Source organism: Rhagoletis zephyria, unplaced genomic scaffold, assembly GCF_001687245.7.
Source record: "Rhagoletis zephyria isolate East Lansing unplaced genomic scaffold, Rhagoletis_zephyria_1.1 Rzeph_scaffold_01787, whole genome shotgun sequence".
Taxonomy (NCBI): Eukaryota; Metazoa; Arthropoda; class Insecta; order Diptera; family Tephritidae; genus Rhagoletis; species Rhagoletis zephyria.
In genome coordinates this window covers 22,462-39,023 of record NW_016158871.1, presented here as the reverse complement: position 1 = coordinate 39,023, position 16,562 = coordinate 22,462, and the positions used below count along the sequence as shown (strand labels likewise).

The window sequence follows — 16,562 nt, the reverse complement described above, 5'->3', positions numbered from 1 at the left end:
TTTGTACATTTTGGCAGTTACAGAGTGGTATTGGCTGGAAATTCTTTTATTGAGCTGAACTCAAATTTCTAAACAACACCACAAAAAAAAACAAACAAAAAAATACAAATCGTGTGATCCCTGCTTAATAGCTATAATCCCAATGAACTAGCTTGCTTTAAGTACGCCCCAATCACCAGTGTTGACGTAGAAAGAATGTTCTCCTTATATAAAACATTTTTGCGGCCAAATAGGGAAAGCTTTAACTTAGAAAATTTTAAAGAACCAATAATACCTGAACAAAGCAAATAAAAATAATAATATGGAAATTAAATATGTATATATGAGTAGCCCACTTGCAAAGTGCGCTATGTAAAATTTCTTCGATTTTTAGATTTTGGAGGATTACGTACCAGTATTTAAAGTAGTTGCATGTCCACTAACAACACAGTGCAAAATCTTTTTATATTCTGATAAAATAGTGTCAAATGTCAACTCTTCTTCCCAAAATCGCATTCATACTTATTTATAAACTTTCAAAAGTACCCATCTTCTGATGAATTTAGAAAACTGCTTTAGGTCGTACAGACTGTTAATGTTATCTTATGTCATATTATGTTATGTTATAATTTTAGATACTCTTACTTATTCAAATTTTCAGGTAATAATAAAAAAGATTCCATTTAAATGTTACTTGTTGTCGTAGTCGTTTTTTTCAAGTTTAATATTATAAAATCACATAACGCTGTTTGCAAGTGGACTCTTCATATGTATTTTTAATTTATTGTAAATGAATTTTTTACTTTTCACTCTAAGGCACTCCGCACATTACGCACCTAATCATAGTAGAGCAGACGTTTCGTCATGCCCTGAAAATGCCCTGGTGGCACACACTACACATTTTCTGGCCGTTCTTTCATAGTGAAATACTTCCGCGAATATTTCGCTATAAAATATTGCATAACCGCTTATTGTTTAATACAATTGGCACGAGTTTTAACACAAAATCAGTAACTTTCAATATTTCCTATTGAAATGACAAATATTTTTTTATTTTCAACACAAAAAAGTAAACAAATAATGATTTTTAAACGGCAAGCGCCTTACAATGTTGGGCGCTTCGATTCATGAAGCTTTTATGATTAGGCGAAAACGTGATTATGAATCGTAATATACAGAGCTTCATTGAAGTACATGTGTTCGGCATAAAAGCTTCATACTTTAGTATGCCGGAACTATTACACTACTATGACTAGGCGCTTAATGTGCGGACTGCCTAAGTGCTTAATTTTTATATACATACATATATATTTCGTACTAATTTGGCCTTATCGGATTTTCGGTGCTTCTTTTGGGCTTAACACACTTTCCTTTCATTGAATATGAACGAGAATAAACAAAACAAGTACCTTAATCCTTAATAATTTTGAAAGCAATGAATTTTAAATTTCTCTAGCCTCGTGCATCAAAATGTGAGTTTTCGTAAAAAATGGACTTAGCAACTTTTCACTCTAAGTGAGCGATATATTTAATTAATTTTAAGTTTTTCGTGGTACTAAAGATTACAATATATGGTTGTGTTGATTATAAACTTGTAATAAAATATGAAAAGTAAATCAAAAATTAAAAAAAGCAAAACAAATGCGTGGAGTCCTATTCGCTTATTTTTCAGTTTTTAGTGCGTATTTTTGAGTTTTCAGTACATACTCGTATTTATGATTTTTTAATGCACATTATATGCGCATTATTTCGATTTTTTAGCAAATAAAAAACCGGGCCCTAGTTATAACTATTCAACTTTTTGAGATACAATTTTTTTCTAGGCATATTCTCTCAAAACCTAATCTAAATAGTTAAAGTTGGTTGCCTTAGAAATGATTAAGAGTAATAAATATGTTAATGATATTGCTGAACGAGGTATAGGGTTGTACTTAATCGAACTTTGACAAAAGACGAAGAACAAAAGCTATTTCTTTTGCAAGTATGTAGTGTAATTACATCGCCAGTAATATCCTAATTGCAATAAACTTAATTTTATTAATAATACAAAAAGAATATTAATGTTTAAAAATGCAATAAAAATAAGTAAATCGATTAAAACTCTCTCTCATCTCTGACAAATCTAGTTTCGAACCAAATTTTTTTACACATTTTGTATAATTTTGGTATAAGGTTTTCATCTACAATGAACATTTACAATCATAAAGCCCAAAAAACTCAAATTTTTTGCTTTTTTCCACTTTCACAGCCGGTAAGTATATTCATTTTTGAGTCTAGAATCTAGATAATCAATAATAATGACAAGAAACGGTTCAATAGTTATAACACGGATACCTTTTGAAATTGGAATAAAACTGTTTCCAAATTGGCGAATTTCTGTCCTTTTAAGGCCATAAATTGGTTAGGTTAATTATTTTGTATCACCCTAGCGTATACGTTACATACACAACTACAGGTATATGGGCCCGAGTTGCTATATTTAGGAAGAGGTTATCAATTCGTCGGAATATTTTTATTTTTTTTTTTTTATGTATGTTACCGCATAACTTTGGACCACGTCAACCGATTTGTTTTTGCATCGGAAAGGTAGTATCTCAGAGGTGGTCCCATACTAATTTGGTTTAGATCTGATCATTGGATCATGAAAAAATTTACGGTATTCCTAAATTTTTATATGAGAATTACTTGTTCAGTATATCATTTTTACTTTTTCATTAAAATACAATTTCGCGATGGAATCTTATTCTTTATGCGAAAACATGTTTTTTGCCGAAAAATGTAACAACTGGTGAAATTTTCTCATATAGGCTAAACATGTATTTTATAGAATTCCAAGTTTTTACTCGAAAAGTGTTCCCATACATATTTATTCTCTGAGAGCAATTTTGCTTTTTGACAGTTTTAACAGTAAGGATAAATCATACCATCAAGGTATTACCCGAATCAGTACTTGTACATGTATCAAACAAGGTATCGTTTCTACTCAGTATCGGACGTACATAGAGCTACGATTTTTACAAAATATATGCAGGTAATCTCCTACTTTTTTCCGGTAGGTGGACCGGGGACCGATCTATTCGGAAAAATCATATTTATAGTCCGATTTGCTTTAAATCTTGCCTAATTAGCATAAATAGTCCCATTTTTCCGGGAAGTGGACCAGGGACCATCTATTCGAAAAAAACGTATTTATAATGCGATTCGTTCGCAAATATCCAAGTAGGTAGCTTATTTCCTGGATTAACATATAGGATACTTTTTTTTGATAGGTGGATCAGATACCGAGGTATTCGAAATTAATCCCATACTCACGGAGCAAAGTAGGGGTTATTGGAAAAGGAGGCGTGGCGCCTTCCTAATACACTAACACTTTTACCTATCTGTAAGTCATATCTTTACCTTAATTCACAGGGGCCCTAACCAACACTTTTTTCGAAACTTCGTTTTTCACAGATTTTGTGAATTACGATATACATACATAAACTTAATGCCCGAAACGATTTTAATGATTTTTTTATGTGTTTGAGCGGCTCCGTGTATAATCTAGGTTCACAACTTGAAACTCTAGGTGGCGCTGGAGTCGAGTTTTTACTAAAAATTGTATTTATTATCCGATTTGGCTCACTATCGAGATAAATATTCGTAAGTGTAGGGGCAATATGTACTATTGCACAAAAAGAGCTGCAAAATGGCGCTATAGTCGATCTATTGGTATAAATCGTCAAGTGGAGTCACTCGGAGACACCAAGGATCAGAGTTAAATTACCACCGTTAAATCAACCACCAGAACCATTGCGGTGCTTGCGACTGAACAGAATAAAGACAATTCTTGATAAATGCCTACAAATAGAATTGTAAGACATCTAAAGGTATTTCGTCTGAAATAAGGTCATGTATATTGGATTTCTGTGGACAAATGATACTCGCCCATTTTGAAATTGCCACCAACTGTACTATACAGATTCAAGGCATTAGATTCAGCATCGAACCAGATCATTGTTGCCACAAGAACTTCTTCACGTACATAACTCTTTCATTAGGTAAATTTAAGATGGCTATGGAGGATGTGCCTTCTGACGACCGCAAACCCAACCGTGAAAGTGAATTGTTGATGAAAACGTTGACCAAATGATTAAATAAAAAATTAATTTTGGGCGGGACGAAGTACGCCGGGTCTGCTAGTATAAAATAAGTTTAAAAAAGAGCTCCTCAACTTATCCAAGTATTTTCCTGAAAGGCGGTTTCGAGATTTTAATATAGTTGTTCCGGTTTTAGAGAAAAGCCTCTCGCAACGGGCAGATGAACCAACAACCCTTATGTATAGACGGGCTTGCTTATATAGCTACGGAAATGTAGTGCGCATACTATACCTGTAATGGGTTGCTTTTCAAAGAAGATAATGAAGCATAATAAGTTTTGCACTTCCGATACCAGTACTCCTTTTCGATACCTACTTCGATCGCAGTAAGAAGTATCGAGTACTAAAAAACTTGGTAAATTGAGAAAAGTATCGAGTATGTATTTGAATTAACTTGTATCGATTCATTCCTATTTACCAGCTTTTTCAATAAAAGTTTACGAACGAAACTTTCGTTATCTTAATATCGAAAGGCCCTACCTAAATTTTTGTTACAAAGTGATTACAAGAAATTAGCGCAATTTCCTATTATTATGTTGCGAATTTCTTGAAAACGCTGTTATTGTTATTGCTGACTGTAATTTGTAAAATGCCGCATTAGTTATTTTAAAATTAGGTTTTTATTGAGCAATTTACCGAGTTTTGTACCAAGCAAGATTTTCAAAGAAAATGAGATAGGGCCTCTACATATCAAGGTACCGAAATACTATAAGTAAGTTTTGTCTAATGTATACCTGAGTAGTTAAATAAATAAGACTTACTAAAAAAAAAGATTTCAATTTAAGGGGATCGCCGATGACATCTAACTTGGAGTCTGGACCAGCTTAAGTATTTTTGAAATTTATGAATTTATTTTGGCCGTTAGAAAAAGTCGGTTTTGAAAAATTTTACTTTGCCCACATAATATCCCAAGAATGACCATTTGTAGGTCAAACTTTATATGAGAGAAATATTCCCGGTTTCCTTTTACATAAATTTTTTTTTATATTTTTATTTATTTATTTATATTTATATTTTTATTTATTTATTTATATTTATATTTTTATTTATATTTTATGTTCATTTATTTTCGCTTAAACATTTAAGATATATTGGTCTTTAAAGTTATGCATATTTTTTTTTAAATTTTTGGACTTTAAGTTCAAATCGCGGGGCTCTTTCCACTACAGATGTCCACATTTTTTTTACGGATTTTATTTTTTATCGCAAAGCTATCCGAAAATGAGAAGGGAACGAAATAATTTAACACTGTTGCATTTGTGGGTGCTCTAATGTATGTGCATTAGTGTAGTCCAAAAATGCATGTGAAAAAGTAAAGTCGGATTTTTTTTTGCTCTCAATCCCTAGTATTTTTTTGCTTTGAAATCAAAAAATATTCAGAGATCACTCAAAGTGCTCAAAATTTTGAATTTTCGACCGGAAAACTCTGTTTCTCTTCAGGATATTCCCAATAATAATCCCATTTATTTGTTTAACCACTTTTTCATAGTAACTAAATTTTATAAGCCCGCTAAAGCCCATAGAAAGTACAATGAGGGGGATAAATAAAAAATCGTTAGTATTAAAAATGGTTAAATAAACAATTGGGTATTGTTATTGGAAGTCTCCTGGAGAAAACCAGGGTTTTCCGATCGAAAAATATTGATTTTCAAGAATTCCATACCATTTCCACATTTTTTGATTTAAAAAAAAATATATAAGTTTATAATTTTTCGATATATTCGATTCCTAGGTGGTGAGAGCACTAAAATTCTGACTTTACTTATTTTGGACCACCCTAATGTACATACTCGCATAAGCTTTCTGGTCTCCCTTTGGCTTTTTTATAATTAAAGTTATTTATTCCAATTCTTATTATTTTCGCCCCTATCCTCCTTAACACAAAGCGGCACTTCGCTTTCAATTTCAATTTCGCATGCAATGAAGTGTTAAATTCAATTTAAAATCGTTAACTCGCTTATCGCCAAATGCGCCAGCAGCCAGTCATGTGCGCAAAGCGCATGTGCGGTGGCAGTCCATGGCAGCAATGCTGCGTTGCATGTTATTCAGTAGCGAAAACCACTTGTGGCGCTCAACGTTTACTTGTGGCAGCATAGTGTTCGCGTGCAGACGCGTCATCATGGAGCAATTGGAGAAGGAATTTGCTGACTTCTTCGGCGAATGTAAGCAGCAAGGATTTACCTCCAAAGAAATGCGTGCCATATGTCAGCCGCTGTTGCATCGTCGCAACAACAGATGTTACGTGTTACTGGGCGTCTTGTTGGCTATGATGGCCGCCTTTTATTTACTCTATAACTGGTCCGAAGAATTTAGTTGGTTTGTTAGCGCCATTGGACGTTTGGTGTTGCTACAGCTGTTGCCCTACTGGAATTGGACGCCTCTATATAGTAGCCGGTGTCTAATTGAGCGTGCGGTAGATAAAAACGGTGCGCAGAGTGCAACTTCAACAACGAAAGCCTTGGGCCGTTATGAGACCGAAGCTGAAAATTGCGTACTTTGCGAGACGCTTGGTGAGTAACCATTCGAAGTGTGATAGAGTATTTTAAAATAAATTTCCGCCACCCCTTTGCCAACATTGGTTCGAAATATATTCGAATATTAAGAACGTGATTAAAAAAAAAAAAAACATACGCGTGCAGTGCACATCCGATAGAAGTGAAACCTTCATAAAATCATTGGAAATTTCCTGGAGTCTTTTTTAAGGGTCCGCTGTACTTCTGGTGTATATTTTTATTAAGCTCTCGTGAATTAATTTAACAATTTTATTTACTGGTTGATTGGGTGAAATATAAATTACCACAAATATAACTGTTCTCTCATGGTTCATCCTGCTTTCACAAGCAAATTTGAACAGACATTGATTCCAGTTTTTGTGCATTGAGTTCTATTTGTAGAGAACTATACGAACTTCGTCATGTGTGTTACGGTGGATTACAGCTCCGCCACTCTCGTCACTGGACTTATATTGGACCATATCAAAATTACGAATATCTAAAGCTTTCTCATTATCCACCAACGTCTCTGAAAGAATTAGAAAATTCGACGATGATGCTATTCTGTCATCTGCTTGAAGATTGAAGGTAAACAGTGGCCACCTTGTACTTGCATTATAAAATCGTATACTAATTTTTCAATTGTTTCAAGTCAATGGTGGATACTGTTACTCTCAATGCACCGTGCAAGGACTTTGCAAGGCTGCGAGAGTACCCCTATAGTTTCATATATCCTAGCTTTAAATGCAGTGGTGGTAGGACAACATTTTCAACTTTAACCAATTGGACATTTAAAGCGCTTTCCAGCCTATTTGAGGCGGCTGTCGGGATGGCCGTACTATGGGACCCATAAAAAACTTCATATTAAAATAAAAACATGTCCATAAAAATGCATTTCCTTCATTCGCATTTGCACTGCTTCCCACATAATTTGGGCCAGTTCATTGATGAACAAGGCTAACACTTTCACCAAGAAATAGCTACATTTAAAACACGAAGGAAAAAATAAAATAAAGATGATACTAGAATATTCCTGGTAACGACAATTAGAAACTGATGATGCTAAATTATGAAAACAACGATCAAGCAAACATTTTTGAGTTGTATAGCCAAAAATAATATCTTTGCAAAAATTTTTTTTTATAAAAAGTTTAATAACTCATAAAACTTGCATCATTATTATATTTAGTTTTAGAACCAATTTAGGACTATTATAGTCTTCTTATAAAATAGTGCGTAAAAACCTTACCGAAATTGAAAAAAGGCGAAAAAAGTAAAAAATATATGTGTTTGCAGGGTAAATACACACAGATCTCTTAAGGTTTCTTTATTCACAAATATGTATATCTTCTTTCTAAATCCGGTAATAAACTGAAACTCGGTTCACAATCAATTAAGTTACAGGCTTATAAGTGCGCCAAAGTACGAAAAACCGGATTTTAAAGGGAAAATGAAGATTTTGGGGGTGTTTGACAAATTTCATATTTCGGTTCTTGTTTTACTCAAAAATACCTTTCTTCTTTTTTGTAGCACTGTGTAATTCATTGGCTCCAGTGTATAATGATATGATAAGGGTATTTTATACTAAATATGAATGTGGAAATTTATGTTAAAATGAATAACATTTTTATTTTTTAAGAACTGTTGCCAGCTGTTTAGAAAAACGAAAAATTCGTTATGTCAAAATTTCTTAGATCAGTTTGCAGCTCACAAAAAAAAAATGCTCGTATATTTATTTCTTGCAGAAAATTTACAGCAAAAACAAAGTGCTTTTTCAAGCAACAGAGCAGGGCTCTAATCGTCACATACGATATCGTATTACTCATCACGTAAAATGACATTTTTCGAATTACGACGTGCGTGAACGTTCTTTTTATACCATTCAGCTTATACGACTGACATATCACGTAATTATGGTTTTCGATCAGTGAACGAGTGTTACCGTTCGAGCCCTGGATTCTAAGCTTTATGAACTAGATTTTATTAATTGTATACCAAAATATTGTAAAAAAAACATGTAGTCTGCCGTTTTTAAATATTTTATGTTTAAGGTACTGCTTTCGAGCAAAAAAAAAAATCTGGCAACCCTAAATCAACCACTTATTTAACTCTACACAGAATCTTCTTTAAATCGTCTGACGTTATCGCACAAATTAGTTACTTTCATTCTTATCGAATTAATTCCTAATTGCAGTATCGCTTTCGTATTGGTGGAACAGTTCTTCTTGACAGCAGATATGAACTCGAAGAAAGCGATACCATCAGCGATTATTTTCATAGAAATGTATCGAATTAGTAACTTCCGCGATAGAAGGTTCTAAAAGTTCCCAGTCGGGATTGGTTGTTTCCAAAATATACTTCTTTTTCCACTCAGAGGTAGTTCCAAAAAGATGCAACCTTTAATTCGCGTTTATATAGGCGTTAAACACAGCAAGGACGGTTCCTTGCAAGGAAATTTGCATGAGGTGGTTTTTATTGGTTTGGAAAGCTTTGCAGAATTTTTTATTGTCGCTCAGACTTATTTTCCGAAGTCAAAGTATTACAAAATTCTGATTTTAGCAGAGCAGTTTTCTCGAGTTACAGATTTTTAGCCTTCCAGTGTGATGAAAAAAAGGTGCGGCTACTTTTCCACGGAAATTTTTAGTAACTTTTCATACACAAATTAAATGAGCTTCAAATTTCTCATGAAGAAATTAGTTTCTAAAAAGGCATTATTTTCGAAAGTACACTTTAATGCGCTGATTTCTCTATAAGTACATACATATGTATGTGTAACAGGTGTGCCTAAACATATGGAGCCATATGAATTAAACTTATCAACTTCTTAAATTCCGCTGCATTATTGGGTTGTAGATAAATTTAAGTTTACTGTTTTTCTATTTTCAGAACGCATTCCCGCAACATCGAATACAACTTTCTCATTCCTCGAATCAGTTTACTTGGAACGCGGCTTGCCAGTTATTGTCACCGACTCGCATCGGCCACGCTCGCTCAACATGTTTCTCGACGAAATGTACAGCGCACCTTTGGATTTTCTCGAAAGCAATCCTTGTGATGTGTCAACCAACTTAATGCTCATAAAGCTTTTCAATTTAGAATTGGCTTTGCAAAAGATCAAGAGCACCACAACCAGTGCCAAATGGTTCCTGCATTTGCGAAACTGTGAGAGGCGCGCAGTCAAAGCGTCTCGACGCTTCGTCACACGTCCCTATTACTATCCACTCCATCTAGAACCGTTCTACTCCAGTTGGGTGCTGATGTCACAGAATTATGCGAGCGAACAGTTACGCGAAATTTACTTACAAGGCTTAGTATTCGTAAAACAACTTTATGGTTATTTCGATATACGCCTGCGACCGAAGCAGCCGTGTCAAGGCCCTTGCCCGGTGGTGAATATACGCTTGAGTGCTGGTGAATGTTTGATCTTCTCCACAGATTTGTGGATATTTAACTATGGCACCGAGGAGTTGGAGAGTAAAACGGCTTCAATAGCAACACTGTTGGAAATCGATTGGCAGTTGTAAGAAAAAGTATTTCAGTACATTTTTAGAATCTAATGGCCTTATTCATAAAAAATGAAGTAGGTTTAAAGAGCTTTATAAATTGACGTTTTCATACAGTTTGCAATTTATAAACCTTTTATAAGGCTAATTTATTTTTTATGAATAAGGCCATAAATATGTACATATATATTTATTGTCTTAATACTAGCAAAGAAAAAATACTAATGTAACATTTCCATTCCAGTAGTTAAGCTTTGATGTCTAAAAGAATAATTACGTATTTACATTAAATAAAATTAAAATTCATATCCACATTAAACTGTTCATATTTAGAAACCCATATCATCTACACCTTTCGGTTTTTCGCCTCCACCAGTTTCTGCAGCGTCCCCGTCAAGCTGTTGATCGCATCGATTTTCAGACGTTCGATCTTCTCCTGCTGCAGTAGCGACATCTTATGGAATTGCATTTGCTCGCGGTGCAGTGCCTTCTGGCACTGAATTTTCTCACGCTCCACCTCCAGCTTCCGTTCAAAGTAGTCCTTCCACCATGGCTCATCGTCCTGTGTCCCAGTGCACATCGGCGGGAACTCGCCGTTATCACATTTGCCACCGTGTTCATAGCCATTGGCATGGGTTATCTCCAGCGGCAGCTCAGCAGGGCTGAACTCCAACTTGGGCCGCTTGAGCTCAGACATAACTATCGAATCCTCGTCGAACTCATCATTCGATTTATCCAAGTTTGTTTCGGCCGTGTTGGCCAATAGCTCTAATTTATTCCCTTCGCCATATTGAGTTGTAACTTCAGGTTGTAGGGAAGGCGTCTGTTGTTTGACTTCTAGCGTTTGTTGAAAACTAATCGGCAAGGGCTGCGGCTGCTGTTGCTGCTGCTCCTCCACGGGCGGTTTGTGATAAGATGTCGATTTGTATTGGAAATCGTACATATCCACTTTTTTGTCCTTCAAGTACTTGTGCATCTCTTCGAAGAATTCCCAATGCACATATCCACTTGTAATCTTCTTAGGTAAGTTTTTGCTGTAGGTAATGAGTATATTGTGCCATTTCTTTTGTACTTTTGCTGCGCTGTAGCGAAAGCCTAACTTTTGCAGTTGTCGTGTGCAGTGTAGCCAAAGTGCAGTCCGTTTTTGGCGGCCCTCGGTGAACATGCCCTGCATGGGACCGCGTATGTGTATGAGCGCGCGTGTAGCGTCCGTGGTCCAAGCACGTTCGTAGGGGCCGCGCCCACTCAGTGTTATTGTTTGGCCATTGGTACCTTCAACTACCTCCCCAAGTAGAGAGTCATCGTTAAGATCGTCGCAGTCTTCAAGATCTTCATCGCTGATCTGATAGTAATCTGGAAGATGAGTAACAAATTAGTGGGAATATTTGGTAAGCTTAAGTATAAAAGAGACAGCGAAAGAAAATTTAAGCTGGAGCATAAAAGAAATAGTATGCTGACGGACAGCGGTTACATTGTTGTACCAAAGGATACTATAACGACTTCTACGATAAGAATAATAGATTTGCGCTTACAAAATATGTCCTCCCCCGATTTCTGGCGTACGCCTTGATGTTTTCACACAAAGTGGAGAATCTGTTTTTCATGGCAAAAATACACTCAGATGTTTGTCATTGCCTGCCGAAGAGCAGCCGCAATTAGAAAACAACTTTTTAATTTTTTGATGTTGGGTTGAACCGGGCTTGAACCCGAGCCTTACGGAATGGTAGGGCGCACTGCTAACCACTGCATCACAGTTGTTAACCAGTTCTAAAATTTCTCCCGGAAACTGAGTTAATAGACACACTATGAATCCAATATAACTTAAGGTCGCAGTTCTCTAACCCCTACAATAGTAGTAATATTCGTAATCGCACTTATTCTGTGCCATATTCTTTACTTGACATTGCTATAGAGGCGGATCAAGAAATTACTAAAAAAACACTTGCATATTTTCCTTTAACTTTTCGGTCTTCGGTATAGTAATGAAATATCATTTCCGAGGCTATGATAATTTTTAGATGTTTGAAGAAAAAAATACCATGTTTTCTTTAATATTTTTAATTTTATTGTTTTGTCTTTTTTAATATAATTTTCTTTTAATTTGCAGATTTCATTGTTTAAAAAAAAAAATTTTTTTACCGCTTAGCAGATAAAAAATAGCTGCTTATTGCTGAGATAAAAAATGGGTTTACCTATGAAAGTCAAGTAAAGTGTACTTTTGAGTATTATATACATTACAACGCCTATAAGGAAAATTTGCATATAAGAGTGCCGAGTGAAAGTCACAACACGTTTTACTAACAAATCTAATAAGACACCTGCATACATATGTACATACATATATACAAGTATATGTATGTATTTATGCACATACAAACATACAAATGTAGATATGTATGCAAAGTCAACGTAGCACTACAGTGGTGAAAACATTTTCACTGTCTATTCACCACAAAAATGTACATACATACATATGTACATACATACACTCTCCACATGACACCGTTTAGCAAAAGTCCTTGCGCTCACAGCATCAGCCCTATCAACTCTAAATATACTAAGATATTTTTTCAGCACAACTGATAAATGGAAACGTACGCGCAGGGGCAAAATCCAAAATATACACAAGGGAAGAAACAAAACGATAATAAAATCTAGCGAAAATAAAAACTCACACACACGCATCGCAAAGTAGAGCCTTCCATCCTTGCAAACTATTCTGAACATAAAAAGGCTTTTGTACATCCGACTAACAGCACAAGAATTCTGTACGCAGAAGGTACATCTATGTTAATGTTTATGTACCCAGTGGAAAAATGTAATGTATAGTATACGAAAAAATAATCAGTAAAACAAACATTTTCACATTCAAAAATGCATTTCTTCCCCAGGTCGATGTCCTCAGAAAAGTGGGTCATTCAATTTTGTATGAATTTTTTGGAACTTTTTGAATACATTAGAATGCTGATTACATAGTCAGCAGTACTTTAATCTAGAACTCATCAGAAATACATTATATTATTTATGACGCATGTAATGCATTACCACTTTTCCGACTGGGTATGCACGAATTGCAGGATACATATTTTCGCTGATAAAATTATAAAAAGCACACACTTCACTAGCTAGCGATTTAGCGAATGAAATCGGGTAACATTTAAGGATAACAACAAAAAATTGCAAGGATACAGACAATTTGATGCACTAAATCGATGACATGAATACAAGTTGCCTCACATATGTACATATATATTTGCAAATGTGTACACATATATGTTCTATAAGAAGAAAAACGTATTGCAAAATCACTTTCGCCTGCTTACTGTTATCATTTTCAAAAGTATGCGCCATTGGTCCAGCCGGTTGTGTCATTTTTTCTTCCTTAGCTGTGTTTCCTCGGCAACGGTATATTGTTCTCCTTTTCAATTATTGATTATTTTGCAGATTAACACAAATATCAAAAAAAAAAATTTCATTAGCTGCATCCGCTAGATCTACTTCGCAGCGATAGTTTTCTGTTACTAAATTTCATCCTGTCGCAGGCGCCCTAGCGATGCTGTGAGAATCCTTGCGACCACATCTTTTTTCGTTGAACTCGTTTGCTATGTGATTTACTGTTTGCCACTGACTGTTGTCGCTCTCGTCGTTAGATCTGCTCTCACTTTGTTCGCTTGGGTCTGTAAGCGCTGACGAGGTGGCACTTGCTATTTTCGTACTTAGTTGCTTTCATACTTGCGGCAGGATATCTGGTGGAAGGAGGATTATAGCCGAGCGAAAGTACAGACATACGCAGAAATACACTAATGTGAGTTCGGCTCGGCTATGTAGACTTCGTTCGTTTTAGCATCAATAACACCGTTAATCTAGCTAGCGCTCATTGAGGGGCCAAAGTACGCCAAGCGGAAGGCGGCTGCTGCTTACAAGTCGCAAAGTAAGGCGAGGTTTACCAGAAAGGGAGTGCGAAGGACAATACGAAATTTCAAAAACTACCCCACATTAATTGCGAGAATAAAATGGAACAACGTGCATATGCTTGTGTGCGTATGTATTCATGATTAAGCGCGTAAATGTGGTCGATTGATTACAAATTATAAATAATATATAGTACCTTATTGCGTGCTATCAGGAACATCAAAACATGTGGATTTTTTTTTTATCCACCTCTGTTCTGTAAAGCGCGAGACTAAAGCTAGTATTCTTCCTGAGTATGTATGAATGAATTTAAGTTTAAGTTTTTCTCTCTGACGCCAGTTTTTTTTAAAGGACTATCAAATTTCAAAGAAATGAGTTATTCAAAAATTTATTTAAATAATTCAGTGCAATGTAGAATAACACTTTTCGATGCAGAATTAAAAAACATGGATATGTATGCATTTAAAAATTTCTTGTATTTATATTTATTTTTTTAAGCTAATAAATTAGAAGGACGAATTTAAGGATGCGGTCATGTAATTATATATTAATCTTTAACATGTACTTTTTCAAAAATTAATATTACAAATTTTCAAGGATGTTCAAGGATAAAATTTTAAAAAGGTATTTTCAATACTTATTCGTCCTTTTGCACCAAAAATATTAAATATTTTTAGTTATACTGAATTTTATGTTTTATTTGATAGCCATATTGTTATTCTTCATTGCACTAAACTGTTAAAATAATTTATTGAGTTATTCATTACTTTGATATTTCAAAGTCCAATAAAAAAAATCCTGACCCACAGTGATATTTGAGACACATTTTGTGTCCATAATTTAAAAAGTTAGTATACTGACCAAAATTCAGAGGTCTTTGAGTTCGCTGAATTCGAATCTAAATTCGAAATAACAAAAACCCAAATGGTCGATCCAATGGGCGGCTAAAATCTTAAACACAATAATTTATGTTAAAAATAATAATAAGAATGGCTTATTATTATAATAGCTGCGTTCCCCAACTCGCAAGAAGTTGAAAGAATTTGCAGGAATTTACCAGAAAGCGTTCCCGCGCTCGGTTCTCTGGCAAAGTAGGGGAAAAATCAGAGAGTAAAATCGGTGGATCCGCCACTGCCTGAAAGCAATTTAACTGCAATTTTACATTGAAAAATGGCATGGCTTTAAGTAGTGAACCCCTTAAATGTAATTATTTGTAACTTACTCATGGATTTTATTACTATCGCTTACCTTTTTTGACTTATTTCCTTATATGGTTATTAAGTAAATTTCAAAACAAAATCACTAACTGAACTGATGTTAGTTTAGTCTAAAATGTTGCATCTTTCCATACAAGATTTTATATCTTATCATACTAATTTCTTTTTCATTTATTGAAATAAAAAAAGAATAAAAATAAATACATCGACACCTAAGGGTGAAAAGGTGCCAAGTCCGTTTTTTTAAATTATTCAAGAGAGACGAAAAATCGATGTGATTTCGTATTACCTGCCACTCTGCATAAAAACTAAATTTTGAAGAAAACTTGATTGGTATGTTTTCACCTTTACGTAGCGAAATACGTAAATGAGGAAACGAATAAAGATTAACCTAAGGAAAAAGGTAAGTAAAAAGACAAAAATAAAGATAAAGATAAAGAAAAGGATACAGATAGTTATAAATATAAAAAGAATCAAATAAAATTTAAGATTAAAATATGTTACGTTGCTCACCTTCTTTTCAACTCACCTCACTTCTGCTTGATTACACCTAACTATACTGTTTCCTTCCCTTTAACTCACCTTACCACGATTGACCTCAACTCCCCCCCATCTCATCTTAGCTAAGCTCACTTCACCTCAACTCTCCGCAACACAATTCCCGCGAACGGCGAACTCACCACAGCGAAATTATCGCTGTCAAAATTAGAACACCTGCCGGCATATGAAATTGAACACAGCCAAAGCGAAATGCGAAGTTCGCTCGGCGGCGTTTCGTGGCGATAGATTTATTTCTATCGCTCTGCTGGGCGTCGGCGGCAGTTCATGCCAAGGGTGGCCTTACGTTTTTTTACTTTCAAAGATTTAGAAGAAAATAGCATGTATTTTTGATGGTTGAAAAATACAGTGATCGATTCGTTAAATCTGGCTTAAAATAAAATAATTTATAATAATTCCCCCTTGCCTTATATTTATATTTGTTATCATTTCATCATTTCTAAAAATGGTTTCATTTTTCAAAATATGGTCACCTAACTTATAAGTGCGACGAAATGGTATCAGCTGTTTTCGCTTCCGCTCTAATTCTGTTAAAGTAGGCGAAATAGCAAGGAGAACGGTGAACGACGGCATCGCCTAATTCGGCGAACTTCGCCGTGTATTGTGTTTCAAGCGTAACGAGCCTTAACCGCCAAAATAACGTAAGCGACACATTTTTTTCAAAACTTTCTTTTTGATGCAGAAATGCATCTAGATGCCTTAGGAGTATTTCTGCAGTTCGCTTAAAATTTTGAAAAAAATGTCGCTTACGTTATTTTGGCGG

General features: G+C 35.0%; 2 protein-coding genes across 3 annotated transcripts; one reads left to right on the top strand and one right to left on the bottom strand.

The window, feature by feature from the left end:
- The first annotated feature begins 5,998 nt into the window (after nt 1-5,998).
- Nucleotides 5,999-10,210, top strand: LOC108365153 (uncharacterized). Its single transcript, XM_017619114.1, has 2 exons — nt 5,999-6,627; nt 9,496-10,210. The coding sequence occupies exons 1-2, from the start codon at nt 6,135-6,137 to the stop codon at nt 10,131-10,133; spliced, it is 1,131 nt and encodes a 376-aa protein (XP_017474603.1). The 5' UTR covers nt 5,999-6,134; the 3' UTR covers nt 10,134-10,210.
- A 129-nt stretch (nt 10,211-10,339) lies between these two features.
- On the bottom strand, nt 10,340-14,306 carry LOC108365152 (uncharacterized). 2 transcript variants are annotated; one of them, XM_017619112.1, is made up of 3 exons: nt 13,436-14,306; nt 10,886-11,465; nt 10,340-10,852 (listed from the first exon to the last, which is right to left on the bottom strand). In XM_017619112.1, the coding sequence occupies exons 1-3, from the start codon at nt 13,482-13,484 to the stop codon at nt 10,459-10,461; spliced, it is 1,023 nt and encodes a 340-aa protein (XP_017474601.1). In that variant the 5' UTR covers nt 13,485-14,306; the 3' UTR covers nt 10,340-10,458. The 2 variants fall into 2 exon arrangements, with proteins under 2 accessions (XP_017474601.1, XP_017474600.1); XM_017619111.1 differs by having other exon boundaries at nt 10,340-11,465; nt 13,436-14,305.
- Nucleotides 14,307-16,562: the final 2,256 nt, after the last annotated feature.

Bases quoted from the DNA above. Each gene is read 5' to 3' on its own strand.
- LOC108365153 (XM_017619114.1), top strand. From the start codon at position 6,135: ATGGCAGCAATGCTGCGTTGCATGTTATTCAGTAGCGAAAACCACTTG. The intron at 6,628-9,495 runs GTGAGTAACCAT...TTCTATTTTCAG, and splicing joins CGTACTTTGCGAGACGCTTG to AACGCATTCCCGCAACATCG.
- LOC108365152 (XM_017619111.1), bottom strand. From the start codon at position 13,484: ATGACACAACCGGCTGGACCAATGGCGCATACTTTTGAAAATGATAAC. The intron at 11,466-13,435 runs GTAAGCAGGCGA...CTCATCTTCCAG, and splicing joins TACTTTTGAAAATGATAACA to ATTACTATCAGATCAGCGAT.